General features: G+C 48.5%; 7 protein-coding genes and 1 non-coding gene across 8 annotated transcripts; 4 read left to right on the top strand and 4 right to left on the bottom strand.

Moving 5' to 3' along the window:
* Window positions 1–80: 80 nt before the first annotated feature.
* On the bottom strand, window positions 81–557 carry BT62DRAFT_933671 (uncharacterized protein). The gene is made up of 2 exons (XM_043186594.1): window positions 272–557; window positions 81–222 (listed from the first exon to the last, which is right to left on the bottom strand). The coding sequence occupies exons 1-2, from the start codon at window positions 306–308 to the stop codon at window positions 89–91; spliced, it is 171 nt and encodes a 56-aa protein (XP_043038136.1). The 5' UTR covers window positions 309–557; the 3' UTR covers window positions 81–88.
* A 56-nt stretch (window positions 558–613) lies between these two features.
* Window positions 614–1,652, top strand: BT62DRAFT_981465 (uncharacterized protein; the record flags this gene model as incomplete). Its single annotated transcript, XM_043189601.1, has 3 exons — window positions 614–687; window positions 738–909; window positions 960–1,652. 3 exons carry the CDS (start codon window positions 614–616, stop codon window positions 1,650–1,652), a joined length of 939 nt encoding a protein of 312 aa, XP_043038135.1.
* Window positions 1,653–2,365: 713 nt separating this feature from the next.
* BT62DRAFT_217269 (Isochorismatase hydrolase) lies at window positions 2,366–3,334 on the top strand. Its single transcript, XM_043180094.1, has 3 exons — window positions 2,366–2,923; window positions 2,974–3,195; window positions 3,244–3,334. The coding sequence occupies exons 1-2, from the start codon at window positions 2,560–2,562 to the stop codon at window positions 3,174–3,176; spliced, it is 567 nt and encodes a 188-aa protein (XP_043038134.1). The 5' UTR covers window positions 2,366–2,559; the 3' UTR covers window positions 3,177–3,195; window positions 3,244–3,334.
* A 975-nt stretch (window positions 3,335–4,309) lies between these two features.
* BT62DRAFT_933665 (uncharacterized protein) lies at window positions 4,310–5,050 on the top strand. The gene is made up of 3 exons (XM_043186593.1): window positions 4,310–4,467; window positions 4,523–4,594; window positions 4,650–5,050. The coding sequence occupies exons 1-3, from the start codon at window positions 4,409–4,411 to the stop codon at window positions 4,804–4,806; spliced, it is 288 nt and encodes a 95-aa protein (XP_043038133.1). The 5' UTR covers window positions 4,310–4,408; the 3' UTR covers window positions 4,807–5,050.
* A 314-nt stretch (window positions 5,051–5,364) lies between these two features.
* On the bottom strand, window positions 5,365–5,458 carry BT62DRAFT_t119. The gene has a single exon. It is a non-coding gene; the product is annotated as a tRNA-Asp (tRNA).
* Window positions 5,459–8,045: 2,587 nt separating this feature from the next.
* On the bottom strand, window positions 8,046–8,928 carry BT62DRAFT_933663 (uncharacterized protein). Its single transcript, XM_043186592.1, has one exon. It carries the CDS (start codon window positions 8,645–8,647, stop codon window positions 8,438–8,440), a length of 210 nt encoding a protein of 69 aa, XP_043038132.1. The 5' UTR covers window positions 8,648–8,928; the 3' UTR covers window positions 8,046–8,437.
* A 2,797-nt stretch (window positions 8,929–11,725) lies between these two features.
* Window positions 11,726–12,439, top strand: BT62DRAFT_217087 (uncharacterized protein). Its single transcript, XM_043180092.1, has one exon. The coding sequence runs from the start codon at window positions 11,851–11,853 to the stop codon at window positions 12,298–12,300; it is 450 nt and encodes a 149-aa protein (XP_043038131.1). The 5' UTR covers window positions 11,726–11,850; the 3' UTR covers window positions 12,301–12,439.
* Window positions 12,440–12,797: 358 nt separating this feature from the next.
* Window positions 12,798–13,583, bottom strand: BT62DRAFT_1007648 (uncharacterized protein; the record flags this gene model as incomplete). Its single annotated transcript, XM_043177366.1, has 2 exons — window positions 12,798–13,183; window positions 13,499–13,583. 2 exons carry the CDS (start codon window positions 13,581–13,583, stop codon window positions 12,798–12,800), a joined length of 471 nt encoding a protein of 156 aa, XP_043038130.1.
* Window positions 13,584–15,672: the final 2,089 nt, after the last annotated feature.

Below are 15,672 nucleotides of genomic sequence, written 5' to 3'. Positions count from 1 at the left end.
CGAATGTGGCCCTCAAATATCATTATGGTATTGGGAGAAAAGTTACAGACAGTTTCCCAATAATCACTGCCTGAAGAGACGTGCTTTATTATCTCATAGCACAGTGTCCCCCACCCCCGGCCTGCAAGATGGCCTGAAAGGAAGCTGCCTTCGAAACTGAAACGTTATCGGTCTTCATGCCTACATCTTTCCTGGTCTTCCTACTGTGATTGAGATCCGATGGTGAGCAATCGCTCTTTTGACACAAATCGACGCTGAAGGATCACCATAGATATTCTTCCTTCCCACCTCCATAGAATAAATTCCATTTCAGAAACCAAAATGAACCGTGACACAGATGAAGATTGTAAGAACGACAAAGGGAAAGGTTAAATTCGCCGCTCCCTGTTCCTCGACTGATCAACCGGTAGAGCAAGGCATGATAGTCGTCAACCGACGACCGCTATAGCTAGTGCTAATTTCTGGGACACACCTTGGCTTCTCTGCGCCTGAACCCACGTCCACGTGATCAGCGCGTCTGACGTAAATTGCAACTTTTTCGTTTTTTTTTTTTTTTTCCTTCTCTTTCCTGCCACAACATACAAACGACCTGAATATATGCCCGTCGTGCAACATGGACTATTTGGATCCCAACACTCGTGCAAGAATCATGGATATCATTCAGTCTCGTGACACAGGGGAAGGAAGGTTCGTGTTCGCCCTTTTCTGCCTTGAGACATTACTGAAATCCAAGTTAGGAGTATTGAAGAGTTGACGAAAACTCAAGAGATGCTGAAAGGCCAAGAATCTGAGCGTCTGAGAACGTTCTGTACCACCCAGTCGATGGTTCCCGGCCGCGACCTTGATGCCTACGGCATGCTACTCGCCACCGCCGACCTCATCAAAATACGGGAAGACTTCGACATGCGAGTGAAGCGACACTTCACAAAGTCATCTCCGCGTCATCGGCGAATCTCGAGACACCTGGAGAAGCCGCCCGTGCAGCCGCAGCTGATGAACTCTATCAAATGCGCTGGGGCCCAACTCGGGTTCCGATTTACAACCTTTTAGGCTTGTGCACGCTTCTTTACCCTCCAGAGCGGACTTCATATCTTAGCATCGCGAAGTATCTCATTAGTACGGCCCGAGTTCCGGTAGACGGAACAGACCTTTCTGGCACCCGTGCTCTATCACATTGCTTCTCCACGAAGCCCGGCTTTGACCTCGAATACGCACAGATTCTCTATGATGCAGGCGGAGATGTCAACTCCCGTAACCGCTACGGGTCGACTGTTGCACAGGAGATTGTCCAAGTCTACGAGCCAGGCGACCGCGATGCTGTCAACCGGGCACATGCTGCATTGGAATGGTTTTTCCTGCACGGCGGTAATATCGATCTCGCCGACGGGGACGGGTTTACTGTTCGGGTGACCATCGATAGGACACTACGGAAGATACCGATGTTGAAGGGAATCACGAAGCTTATGAACGCGGAGGATGCCAGACGGCAGGCGCTTGGGGATACGTGCTGTGCGTTATGTGCACGGACCGGGGAGAGTACGACATTGGCACGCTGTGGGAAATGCAAGAAGGTTCGGTACTGTGTGCCAGGATTGCGTGCTTGCCAGACTTTGGACTGGCCGAAGCACAAGAAGACCTGCAAGAAATTTTAGACTATCCGGTACGTTGCCGCCACCCCCCTCCGGTTACCTTCCGCTAGCTAAACAGGAGTTCTACATCGTCTAGACGCTACAGTGTAGATCATCCGAATAATTCTCGTTTGGCGGCAATGTTAGTGTAATTCGCGTGTGTGTGGAATATGGGTCACCGGTCGTTTGGTGAATAACTGATTGGTGATCAGGTACTTATCTTGCAGAGAATTGATCTATTATTGTCTCGGCATGACCCGGGGACATCTACACACTATCTGCACACAATTCATGAAGGCCCGGGGAAATCTTGTGACATATACAGTTATGGACATGCATCATTCGACTCCTCGACCGTCACGGAACTTCCAACTTGGGTGGTTCTTCCTCACCAAAAGCCGGGGTTTAGGACCAAGACTCTTCGCTCTCGGACGACCGATGCTCGTTTATGACCACGTTCGAGGAGGCAGACATAACGTCCAGCGCCACGACTGCTAGTTATGGTGCAGCTATCCTCAGATGAGTTTTACTCACTTGCGAGTTTGAAACCAGAGCACGCTTTTAAGGTTTGAGTACTCACCGTGGCCCGGCACGCCACATCATCTGATGTCCTCTGCAGCTCTATCTTCATTGAAAGTAACGTAAATCACTTATTTCGAGTACTGTACAAACCTCGGACTGACTGCAGGTCGCAGAACTGAAACGTTGGGCTCTTTGCCCACGTTTCGGCTGTTTTGTCGAAGAATGTCTTCCACCTATGACATTTGATCCCCTCTACGGCATCTTTATTGCTTTCGGACTGATGATTGTTCCCAACGTGGATAAATATCAAGCCCTGTGATTTATCTGTACCACACGGTATCGATGCTTTATTCTTCACTAATGTATAAGGATTCCGTCGCCTCGGGGCTTCCAGTCATCCTACCCTAACATGCCGGGAAGTACACGTAGAGTACTCCTTATCCTAGACGCCCAAACGGCCGCCCTCTCTCCGCCACCCACCGGGATTCCCTCCTCAGAAACGGTCCGCAAAAATATAGCCCAGATTTTAGGAGCTGCACGGTCTGCGAACCCGCCACCGTTGATAATCCATATTCGAACTGCGGGTGACGTGGGAGAGCCCGACGAGCCAAAGTCGCCGGGATGGGAGCTCGTCAATCCCCCGTTGCTAGGCGAGCCAGTGATCGATAAGAAGAAGAACAATGCTTTCGCAGGGACGAATCTCGGGGAACTCATAGTACCTGATGCAGAGATCGTTGTGGTTGGACTACAGTCGGATTTCTCTCTGAGAGCTAGTGAGGCGACTCCCATTTCTGCTCATCTCTGCAGTCGCTGACTTGTGTAGCTTGTAGCGCTGCATTAGATCGGGGTAACGTGGTGTTGATGATCCGGGGTGCCCATGGGACATATGATCGCTTAGAGGTGCTTTTTGGAGGAGGGACCACAGCTGCGGAGGCGGTTGAGGCAGAGACGGAAGCGGAGCTGGAAGAGGCCGGAGTTTGCGTTCTAGAGATGAAAGATCTTCCGGGTATCTTCAGCAATCGGTAGTATTGCATTTATATTTTGGGTATGTGGCCGTGCAAATCCAGTTACCGGGGATACTTAATAGGTTCAGAAAGATGAATCTAATAATGTACAGCCCAAGAAACTGTACAGAGAGTTTTCTAACCTTCCTCGGGCAAGTGTTCGGCTCCTCGTGCAATCGATGTGCAATCCCGATGGCATCTCAATGTCGGCGCCGAATCTCATGCAGGTGTTCGTCAAGTTGCCTGACTTTTCTTGGAGATTACCCAGCTCCGGATGATATATGAATGTTACCAGTATCGCTACGAAGATTAGGATCAATTTCGTCGCCAGGCAATCGAACGGGACGCGGTGGACGAATTTGGTCCATCACATAGCTTCATCACGATCACTTTTGACTTGGCTCTTTGAAGGGACGAGTGCTGCTGCCCTGGTATGCCACGCCTCGCACCTCTCGGGCAGTAACAACATTCTTTGTTTGGCCATGAGCTTCGATTGCCTGAACAATTGAGCCGAAGGCCCTCAGTACAGATTTCGGCACCTAAGTTCGGATTGAGCTTCACAGGGACCTACACCACCATCTTTGCAGCAAACGCACGTTTATACAGTTTCATCCTTGATGAAGCCATCATTACTTGGAAGCCGTCACTTTCCTATTGCTCTTTCATCGCACGTTGCCCGAGAAGCATCTAGCCGACTTGCGTAACGGGTTTCAGGATTTGCCTTCAAGAGTATGTTCTGTCCAACCAAACTCCAAAGACTTTCCCAACACCTCGGGAAATGAAAGTATATATAACCTACAAGTAATGGTTCGGTGTACCTTGGAAAACCATATGGCAATCCCCGCCTTGTTCCTGAGGTTGCATTCTCCGACGCCTCTTATCGATGTATCGTTGCCTGTGTAATTTTTTTGATTTCATTTGCATTCTGGATACCATGATGATGACACACGGAATGGCGGGTCAGTTGCTTCACCTACGCTGATTTCGGTGGTATCGACGCACTCCGCGGCGATACACGTTCCACATGGTGGTGATTTACAGTGCGCTGGTTCTTTGACTCGCGGATATCATGACGTGCTCATAGCGTGCTCATAGCGTATACTGAAACATCAGCGGTCTGTAGAATGAAGACAACCGACTTGTAGTATGCAAAAACGTATATCTGCGATGGTATAAAAGACCGGATGTGAGGTGGGTAGTTCTTCACTACGTTACTTCTCTCTTAACCGAACGTACTCCGTCCTCACTCACAACATGCAATTCAGCATTCTCACACACCTCCGCGTCCTTTTTGCGTCCCTCCAAGGTGTTCGGTATGTGTCTTTCGAATATCCTATCTGCACACCAAGCTCACGGCACCCTTCACAGAGGGTCGGGACCGGATTCGTCTATGCTTCCCTCTGATTCGGCTTCCGCTAGTCTGTCAAACAGTGGTCAAGGGTACGTGAGCTCCACAGCTTCCGAAAATTGAGATATGACATACGGCGCATCACAGATACATCCCTCGCGGAAGAAATAATATCGATACCCAAGGTTCTGCGACGAACAGTGGAAGCGGGAAGCCGAAGCCTAGTGGAACCACTGGCAATAGCGGAGGACAAGCTTCCAATAGCGGAGGCTCTGCCACAAATGGAGGCGGACAGACCAGGTAAAGGTCGGCATGGGAGATCCTAGCCCCTTACCCATTTGAGTTCATTTTTTTAAATCTTATATCCGTCCACTGGAAATAATTTACATTCCCTTGCCACTTGCTATCCCCTACTTAATATTCTTTTACTTACGTGATGTATTGTTCACTTGTCTTTTCTTCACAGCGAGGAAGAGTTTCGTGCGCTTCTTTCGATTTGTGCTATTAGACCTACTTACATTCGTATAATTCTAAAATTTTTATTGACCATGATGGCATTCACATTTTCGCCCCGCAAGCTAGGACTTCTCAGAAATTCCAATGCAGGAAAGCAAATTGGTGTCACTTTGGAGAATACTTTCATCGAGTAAAGAGATCGGACTCCATACATATGTGGTGTAGCGTTCATAACGGGAATGGGATTGGTATGGCTGAGGTATTAAGTGTATAGTTTTACAGAAAACTAGGACATTCTAAGCTGTTGAAGGGCCTGGACCATTCAAACGCAACGTATATCAACTTTGAAGTTTGTTAGATGGAAGAAAAGAAAACTAATTGTAATTCGTGGTTCTTTGTCTGCCATCTCTCTGGCTGGGAGTCGAACCCAGCTTTCGCGCGCAGAGCCTATACTCCATACATATGACAGGCGCGTGTACTAACCGATATACTACCAGAGAAGATAACTGTTGTTCCTGCTTATCAAATAACATCACTCATTTTGCATTTTCTTGAGGACGATGGCCATGATAATCGTCTTCCATGACCTGAGGCGTCTGGAACTTTCTTGAAGCTTCAGTGGAGGCAACATTGGACGGTCAAACTTCAAATACCAATAAAAAGGCTGGGAAAGCAACAGAGGAATGTTTAGTTTCAGATTAGAGACGATACGGATACCGTCAGCCCCGTTCGTCATGTTCGGCGAGATTTTTCTCAGATCTTACGGTAGATACGATGGCGAAACTGAAGGAACACGGGTCTGTATACGGTATAGCCCTCGTCGTCACTGGCAGCGAACGTCGAAGATTGGTGATTTAATATAAGCCATGCTGTGTATTGTTGTACATGCATGTAGATGATGTTGATACGCGCTTCCGGCCATTACCGGGCCTCTAGACGCCTGAAAATCCGCCGTCTACCTCATTCTCAAACCACTGCGTGTCTGTCGATTTCTGATGTTGCCCTCCTTTAGTGCATTTTCATAACCAGCAGCATTATGACTCATCAGGAGGCATTAGGATATGACCATCAAAGAAATACTGAGATAAGGTTGATCCCCCCTTGATTTTTCTTTTCAATGACGCAATAGACACTTGTTTCAGGAGTGAATTTCATCTATGTCTTCGTAATTCGGTTTCACGACCTGTGGTCCTATAGCGATAAAATTTGGTTAAAGCCATCAGTATGCCTCGATCTTCGGGCGTCAAAGAAATTCGGACAGACTAGTGCTCACCATCAGGTCATGATCTTCCAATTCAAGCACGAGGTGAGTTGGTTGCGGACTTCGCTATCCTCCTCCGACCGGGATATTGCTCCCATACAGTGGTGAGAAAGGATGATAGCCTGCCGGCGGAAGCTCAAATGTCGTCACATAGACTCACAAAAATTCTGACCGCATTTTTGAAAGATGCACGTTTCATTAACCGCGGCAGGTTTTTACTATACTAAGACGCGGCGGTGTTCCCGACTCTCAGGACTTCTTCCCTCTTGATTCCCGTTACCTCCTTCTAGAGTACTTAGCAGTTGCCTCGGGTGTACTAGCGTGGAGCCAATGACCAGTACGTTCTTTGATTTCTGTCTACCCTGATGAGCGCTGGGTCTCATCTGACTTGTAAAACACCAAAGATGGAGCACATATGGATATCTGCCAGGGCAGTATAAAAGAACAGGCACCAGGTGAGTGTTTCTTCACTTCCCTTCACTGTGTTATTCCTTTTTCATAACAAAGCAGGCATCGACCTCCCTCACACATGAAATTCAGTGGCGTTTTCAAACACCTCCGAGTCCTTTTTGCATGCGTTCAATGTGCTTGGTATGTATTCTAATATCTTGTCCACGCACCAGTCCTTGCGGCCGCATTCACAGGGAACCCATACAGGTTCGCACCTTATTCACGTATGCTTCTCTATGACTAAATTTCCACTAGTCTGTTAAACTCTGAGTCCATGGAAGAGTACGTGAGGTTCTACACGTGCCAAAAAGCGAGATGTATTATACGGCACATCACAGATAGATCTCTCGTGGAAGACTGACCATGAATAGTATGGGCTCGGCGACATCTGGAGGGGAGAGGCCTCAGCAGAACGGTGGGCCCAAGCATGGAGGACAAACTCCCAATAGCGTAGGCTCTGGGACAAATGGGGGAGGCGGAAGCGAATAAGGGTCAATGATGGTAGACCCTACTGACTGGAAATAATTCACATTCCCTTGATATCTGCTATCCTATTGTAACGATAATTTCAAGAGAATTTCGGTGCGACAAGAATTTACTGTGCAAAACTCTGAGTCGCACGATTTAAGACAGCATTCTGGTTGGTCTCTGACTCTGGAAAAGCAGCAGCTGTATCGACACCGCGAGATAGTACATATTTCGTCGTGTATTCGAGATTATGTGAGAGGCAAGGCCTATTGCAAAATGCACCAACTCTTGGATGGAACTTGGAAGACTCTTGGGCTTCGATGAACTTCATAGCATCGGTTAGTAAGTTTTTCACTTCTTCGACTTGAATTTACTTGTAATTTGTTCATTGTCCCTTCGACAACTCTTCGCTCTCAAGTTTAGCGAAAAGCTTTCATTTTTCAACTTTCAAGGTTTCGAGTACAGTGTAAATCCATAAACATCATTACCCTCTAGTTCTTTGCGTGGGAATCGAACCTAACCTTGGCGCGAAACACCGTTACACCAAACGCGCGGCGCGCAACCTAGAGAAGTATCGAGTTTCAAATATTATTGTTGATCCAATTGCAACCGTGGTATTCCACTCCTTGTCCGCATCGTCCGTACTCTATCTACAACCGCGATCATCTCCAATCTTTAATCAAACGTAACATCTTCTCTTTGACAATGGGGATGTCGTCCACTGGCGAAACTCTGAACCGTCTGGCACTCTTGGAACTTCAGCGACGGCGTCAGATGATTCAACACCAATAACAGAGCTAAAGAAGTAGCGAAGGAGTGTTCAGTTTCAAATTAGAGACGATATGGATGCCATATCATCCCTATGTCGTGTTCTGCACATTTCTTCTCACCTTACAGTAGACGCAACGGCGAAACTGAAGGAACACGAGTCTGTGTACGGTCAAGGTGAGTACATAATTTACACTTGTAAAAATATCTGATGAACGCGGTAGAATTACAAAGTCGATGGGCGGTGGCTTGCTAGAGAATGGGTACGGACCGTAAGGTTACTGACTGGGGACGGACATCGAACCACAGCGGGCATACACTTCCTACTTCCTTGAGCCGAAACTCAGCGCTCGGCCAAGTATCTAGTAAAAATCCAACAGGGAACCTTGCGTGTACGAGAATTGGCAGGTGCAGCGCGATTGGTCACGACGACGAAGTGGTGGAAGGAGTGTCAATTCTCGTGACTACAAGGAGATTAGAGCTCATCCGTACAGCCAGACTACACCGAATTCGTACCATTATAAACCAAAGGCTATTTCCCTTCATCACGCAATTCCTTCTCGCGGCGCGCCTCATTCTCATCCAACCGCGCTTCCGACAGAAGATCACAGTTTTCTCCAGTCCATCCCAAAAGTCTTGTTCTCCTTTGGCGCATTCTCAGCGCTAGCAGTGTGATGATAAGCAGCAAGGACACGGCTGCTAGAATGATAATCACTGTCAGGGTAATAGGCGGGGCAAGCATCGCTTGGGTGATTATGGACTGGCCAAGGATCAACTTATCTTGACAGGACATGTGCATCCTGAGCGCCTATCAGACGACGTAAGATAGCTCCATGTTCTGTAATAGACGGTTTGCCGCCGAGTAACGACCGTGGAACCGTCGAGCTTTCAATTGGCAGTCAGGCACGAATGTCTGGGCGGCTCGACACCACCAACAACTCTTCTCTTTCTTGTCCGATACCCTGTATTCTGCCTCACTTGTTGGCCCTCCTGCTCTATCATATCTTTCTTCCCCTCAAAAAATGATGCACGGATGATTACATGAGAGAAACGAAGACTATATCTGGGCCATCGCTTGTGTCAACTGATCTTCCGGCTGATTTTTAGAAAAGCGTTCCCAGTGCCGAGGTGAGTTTTCTTCACACCTGGTAAACAACTGTTTTGGGTCGGACAAAAACAAGGGAAAATGGATGGACAACTGATCAAATTCTGATCAAGGCTTTTGATCGTAGCAAATTTAGTAAAGCCAACACATCTTGCTACGGTCAAAAGCCTGGGTCGAAATGTTATCTGCATTCCAACTATTTCCCTTACATTTTGACCGGCATAAATTAGTTATCTCTACACCATCTTTTTCAGGGACCTGATGAGCTTCGGTAGGCGCTCCGGCTCCTCATATTACGTTCATCAGAATCTAGGGCAAATCATGTGTTGTTAGGTTCAATCTACGGGTGAATGCTGGTATGTCGCTCACATCGCTTATTTGAGGACCTCACAGTAAGCTCTATCATTGTGTCCTGAAATTTTCTAACCATAAGGTTCAAGGACATTACCTCACCGTTAAGCAGGGAGGACCAAAGACTCACGGAACCGGAACCTATGCCCACCAAATAACACCGTCCACAGGAACATTTTCGCGCCTGTCTATCTCAACCAACAATGTCACTTCATATCATTCTCATTGGGTCATCCCAGCGGTCTCACGTCTTTTTTGAGACAAGCTGCCGTTAGCATATCTATGAAGTGCAGCTGTGGTGTGAAATTACCTGGGCACAGGTCGAGACTCGAGATAGCGCCCTCTTCAACAGGTACCGCTCGAGAAAAAGATCCCTGCAAAAAGACCCCTCTTGGAACCGTGTTTGTTGCTCAACTTTTTTTGCCTTATCTCTCGAGACATCATCACCCGCAGACCGAACTCATGGCACCAGGAAATGACGTTGCTAGCTATCTCTTCCTTTTACGACCACATGTTTTGCATATATCATTGTTGGCGTCTATCGGAGGGATCTTCACGGAATCGGAAGATTAGGAAGGACCAACCCTTCGATGGTGCGAACTGTCATGCGAGTTTCCTTCATAACTCCTGTGGGCCTTCTAGCGTAGCTCCCGTTCGTGGAACAAGTCACCTTCACTGAAGGACCAGCGACCTGCTACCATTCTCCAGACAGTGGTCGTCGCTTTCCCGTTGGCAACGTTATCAGTTGGTATTTCTTTGACACCAGGAAGCACGTGAAGAGTGGACCGTCAACATAGCCAATATCCCTCAAGGTACGCCTCAGCAAAGTTGTCGACTTTGGGTGCTTCCGCCCCTTTCGGCGCAGGAACCTATTGGGTGGGAAGTTCGATATAATCAGTGGGTTGAGTGCGGATGGTTTGTTCCGAATCGGTGATGTTATCGTATACCGACGTACACCCACCGCCTTTTCCTCGAACACATGAGCCTTTCTTCACCTTTGGTGAGCATACTGCGAGGTTCTTCCTGATGGGTCGTGGGTTGCAAATGGGAAGGATTATGTTTTGGGTTGTTGGGCGGTTGGAGATTCCATGTGCCAGCAGAGGATGGAACGAGGCCAGCGCCAGTCCTCGATAAATGCCGGATGCTGAAGCGGGTCCTACGTGCCGGTGGCCCCGAGAAACTTATGGTTGCAAAAGAACAAACGTCTATCTTGGCTTAGCCTGGTGGATATCCTCAGGCAATGGGACCATTACCTCATCGATTTGCGTTTCGTCGCATCGTCATCCCGCGACTGCGATCAGAAGACTCATCCTCAGTCAGTCCTAGATGAGCCGACTGCACAGTGACATCGTCTCCTGACAGACGCCTTCTCCCGCAACGAAGCCCCCGATGTTTCGAGTTGAGGAATCCGTCAGGATCGTAATCTCCGCTTTCTGTAGACGAGGCGATGGACCACACGATGATAGACTCCGCATGGATTACCATCGACGGATACGGACCGTTCCGCCGCGTCCCTTTCGTTCCGCGATCATCTCCTGCTTTTACCCTCGAAACTTGCAAACACTGCTGTTTGCCCTCCAACCTTTCCCCGCTCTCGACCACCGGTATCACCAATCTCTCCCTGCAGCCACCCGCGCTGTTGGAATTCTTCACCCTACGTTTCCCTTCAAGCGTCATGAACTGCCTCTTGTGAACACGAACGTTCCTCTGGAAAAAAGGTCCGCGAGAAAGAGTTGAGTATACTAACAATATCCCAAAGTTTTAGTGTTCTTAGCGCGCTCCCATCTGTAGATCGAGGACACTTCATATACGAGGGTGACCAGGGGTGCGGAAGGACATCCAGGCAATGATAAGCGGTAGCCATGAATGATTAGCGGGCATCTTGCACAGTACTATGTGCTGGACACAAACTGGATCTCGACTGCCTTGGCGACCATCAGCGGTTTGTCGTCGTCGTCCAAATGTGTCTTCGTGTGCTAGAGAGATTACTTCGTCGAGTAGATGGAATCCCGGATGTTACACCCAGCAGCAACCACAACCCCGCGAAATCGACCGACCATATCCAAACCGCAGTTCTCGGGATGACGCCGGACTTTCTTCATACAGTACTCCTTACTATGCCAGGAAGAGCTGCTTTGGCTGTGCGAACGTTCATCAGATTGAATGTGCTGATCAGGATTGTCATATGAAGGAGGAAGCCGTATGATTGGGCCTAGAATTAGATACGTGCTAGTATGCTCCCCTGGCACCTCGCTTTTTCTCGCAGTGAGCAATCTCATCGTGTCATCCCGACGTGTTCTAACCCGCATAGGAGTGCCACGCCCTCCCAATAGGGATTATCAAGGAGCCACGAAACTGGCTACATACCAACACACCCAGTCCACAAGAATATCTCTCGATCTTCTATCTCAACAACATATCCATTAACTCTCATTCTCATCGACCGGTGACGGATACTCGAGGCCATCTTCGTGGTCTTGTGCTGCTTTATGAGACACTTTGCTCCTACTATCCCCGTCGCCAAAATTAAAGAGCTACAGTCTGCAGCTAGGGTGACGCATGGTCCAATAGCGCCTGCAGTTGCCCACGACGAGATCAAGGAGAGCCCTCTTGAACAGGCCGCTCTAGAGCTTTACTACCTCCCAGATTTTACCGAGAAGGATTTTGGGCTGAGAGGTGGCAGGTTCTCGCTCGTCCTATCTCTCGACCTTTCTGCAATACTCGCAAGTGAAGGGGCGGCACCGGGTGTTTGCCACCTCTCCCCTCTTTCCTGTCGTCATGTTTTGGAAAAGAAGGATGTTCGATCCCTTCGATGCCGCGGTTTTTCCGCGCCCTCCCTTTCGTGGAACAAGGCACTTCCATCCGCCGACTACCATCTATCCACTGTAGCCGCCTCCGCATATTTCTTGACATCTTCATTTACGTCGGGAAGCCCATGAAGAAAATTTTGGATATCTACGTGCCCTATATGTACTGGGTGACTCAAACAAGCAAAGTTTTGTTCATCGAGGCGGTACCGAAGTTGTGCAAATATTGCCGTGGTGCCAGGTCTACTTGTACATGGGAGAAGATGACAGCGCCCCTGATGTCGCCCTTTCTCCTGTCCTATATTCCCGAATGCTCATGAGGGACATGTCTTCTCATCGGAAAACATATGATGCTTTAATGGCATGCTGTGAGGTACATCGAATAAGCTCCTAGCATCTCCAAGGAGTCAATGATGGCTTGTCAACACTCCAAGCAGTTTCGATTTGCCATAGAGACTCCAGTCTCTCTCGGCAAACCTGTTAGCCTGATGCAATCTTGCCCTTTCGGATGTGAAGTTCGATACATCTCGACCGACTACCGCGCGCATGGCGGCTGGTGCAAGGTTACTTGATTTCGTGACGCAGGTGGTGAAGTAGGTCTCCCTCATGACTCTTATTGGGACTGCATATCATTCTACCTCTATCGACGGCTGAATTGTGGTGGCAGGGGAAGATGTCGTTCCCATCCCGAGTCCGGATACTACTTGCTGCTGCGACGTCCAGAGTAGTAAATTTCTATGGAATTGTGGCTGACCAGCCACTACTGCTTGCGACAACGGAGGTCGGTTTTCTTTCTTCATCCCGACGTCTACGTTGTGCAAATATACGCTGGTTCGAGAAGACAGGGCGAACCTCCAGAGTCGGCGTGCGTGTAACATGGTAGCTATTCTCTTCTCGATGACAGTCCGTCGACTTTGTGAGTATGCGCCGGTTCGTTTTCGAATCTTCCTCTCTGCGCGCACGGAATAATGCCGTCCGTCAAATATGTAACGATGGTCTACATCTATTCCGGGGGCTTTTTCACGTATATATTACACTTTTCCTTTGGAAATGAAAGGAAGTTTCTGGTTGACTTCCGAATACAATCCAACTCTGTATTTGTCAGATGAAGAATCCCCCGTCCGCCTCTTTTCTTCTGCGGAGTCAATTATGGAAGCATTCCCTTCTCCCGCGATGCACAAAGCGCAATGATTGAGATAAAAAAACCTGTCATACTATAGCGTTTATGCCCCTGGTTGGGGGTTGAACCCAACTTTCGGGTATGTGTAATAACCAATACACTACTTCAACGGTGGTATTTTAGTTCATAGTTGGTATTGTTATCGCCAACAAGGGACCCATTTTGAATCTCCCTCTCTCGCCGCAGGTGTCCAGTTTCGAATTCGGATTGCCAGATCATCGGGATTTTCAGTCATGAGGAGCGCATATTAACTGGACGAAGACTACAAAGTCATTGACACCGGTATGGACTGAACTGGGGTCGACCGAAGCTCCGGTGGGTGCGCGACTCTATATGATCAGCCTTGCCAGACCACAACAATAAACTCGTGCCAAAATGCGGTTTCCAAATGCACAGATTTGCACAAAAAAAAAAAACCTTTCAGCTTCACAATTGAAACAGCCTCTTTCCTTGGTGCTACAGAACCACGAACCGTCAGGGTAATATGAGAAGACTCACAAATATGCACAATGCAATTGAAATGGAGTGAATTGTATGGATAAGAAAAAGTGCATGACTAAGGCTGTATCTCTTTAGCTGGGAGTCGAACCCATGGCTCAGTAAATTACCGATATACCACCAAAGAGTGAGGAGTGGTCGATAATATCTTACGCTAAACTATAGTATATATCATAATTTCGACGAGATGATTGTCTCTTGGTGCGGAATCGGGATCTTCACCCTGCACTATGGGTCCAAGAACAGATTTAGTGAGAAACTCACATATCCAGGAAACCGAGGGGGTAAGCATTGAGCAGCGCTGCGGAGAAGCCATGAGAAGGGGCGAGAAAACAGCTTATAGCAAGCAACTCACCGACCGCGCACGCCAGATTCTGGATCTTGGTACTTCGAGCAGGGACATGTCTTCCCGCCTTTAGCTTGAGGAGGGAAGAAGAAGCGTGTCAGATGGAGGCTACTACCATCTCATCTCATCATTACATGGCACCATCGTATTGTCAATGGTGCACCATGACGAATTCTCCGGCCTAGGAAGAGGTATGCAGTTACATGAAAGACGACACGATATCTCCATGAGCAATTCTTCAGCTGGGTATAAGGATCACCATCCTCGTTTAGATGTCAGGTTTCGCCGTTCTCCTTTCTCTCTTGTAAGCTCAGTAGAGCACGTCTTAGAGTGAGCGTCGTTCAGGGAAAAGTGGACCGCCAGAGCAACGAGTGCGACAGCCTTGACATGGACACCCGAAATTGTAGAGCTGGAAAACGATGATTTCACGATGGAGGGGTAACATGAGCGGGCGGAAGAAACGCACTCGTGACGAAGCTCTCGTCCGTCTGACCCGATCTTTGCGCACACGTCTCGCTGGCCAGATAAGTGACTCGGGGAACCAACGCTCTGTATTCGCTAGCGCAGAGCCGTGGTGGAAACAGGATGGGGAGGTACACGGTCCTCTATAGCACTCAGGGCCCTATTTGATGTTCGCCAAATCACGTAGCTCTGGTGGCTCGCTGCCATGGGACGGAATCGTATGCGGTCACGCATACGCAAGAAAGGCGTTTGCTGGTCCACCGAGCCGTATCTTTCTGTGCACTGGGTCATGGAACAAAAAGCGGAGTGCGTGGACCGGATGCAGGACCGGCTGGAAACGGTGAGCCATTTCGTCGTGCCGACTAGATGACGATGACGCAGATCACGGCGCTGTCGAGAACATTGTGGGCGTTCTGTCGGGAAATGGTGCAATCTTCGTTTTGCTGGAATCACCTTTTGTTCAAGTCAAGCTGTTACCAAAAGGTCAAATACTAGACATATTGAGAAAAGTAAGAGAGAGAGTACTCGAGTAAGAATCAAATCACGTACCAGATGGTCTGCGTTTTTCAATGCCTCAGCTACATCGATTTCCGAGTGCACGGCTGGGTATAGATTCAAGTAGAGGACCTCCAGTTTTCTTCTTGCATGCTGTGCACATGATGTCGATAGGTGCTGGATCCATGAAAATCCAAGATCGTAGTATCAGAAAGAACCTCAAATTTGAAAACAACAGTCACGTGTACCAGAATCCCAACTGCCACTGATGCGTCCACAAAGCGTCCGCCGCTCGATTCTCCTCTCGCCATCATAGCCTGTCGTTTCCTGCAAAGTCTCCCTACAAGGAAACTTTGGTCAAGTTTTATCACCCTTATCGATGGGCCCCAAGCTCCTGGACATTTGACCATTACTTCTGTACTTGCAGCAGTGTCCTTTCTACTGGTGGTAGACTCCTCAGCACCCCCAAAGAAGGGTGCGGTACGTATGGAAACTGCGTCTCGTACCTGCCAAGGTGGATGTG

The sequence above is a fragment of the Guyanagaster necrorhizus genome, assembly GCF_019112545.1.
Source record: "Guyanagaster necrorhizus MCA 3950 unplaced genomic scaffold BT62scaffold_17, whole genome shotgun sequence".
NCBI lineage: Eukaryota > Fungi > Basidiomycota > Agaricomycetes > Agaricales > Physalacriaceae > Guyanagaster > Guyanagaster necrorhizus.
This window is presented reverse-complemented; position numbering and strand designations above follow the sequence as displayed.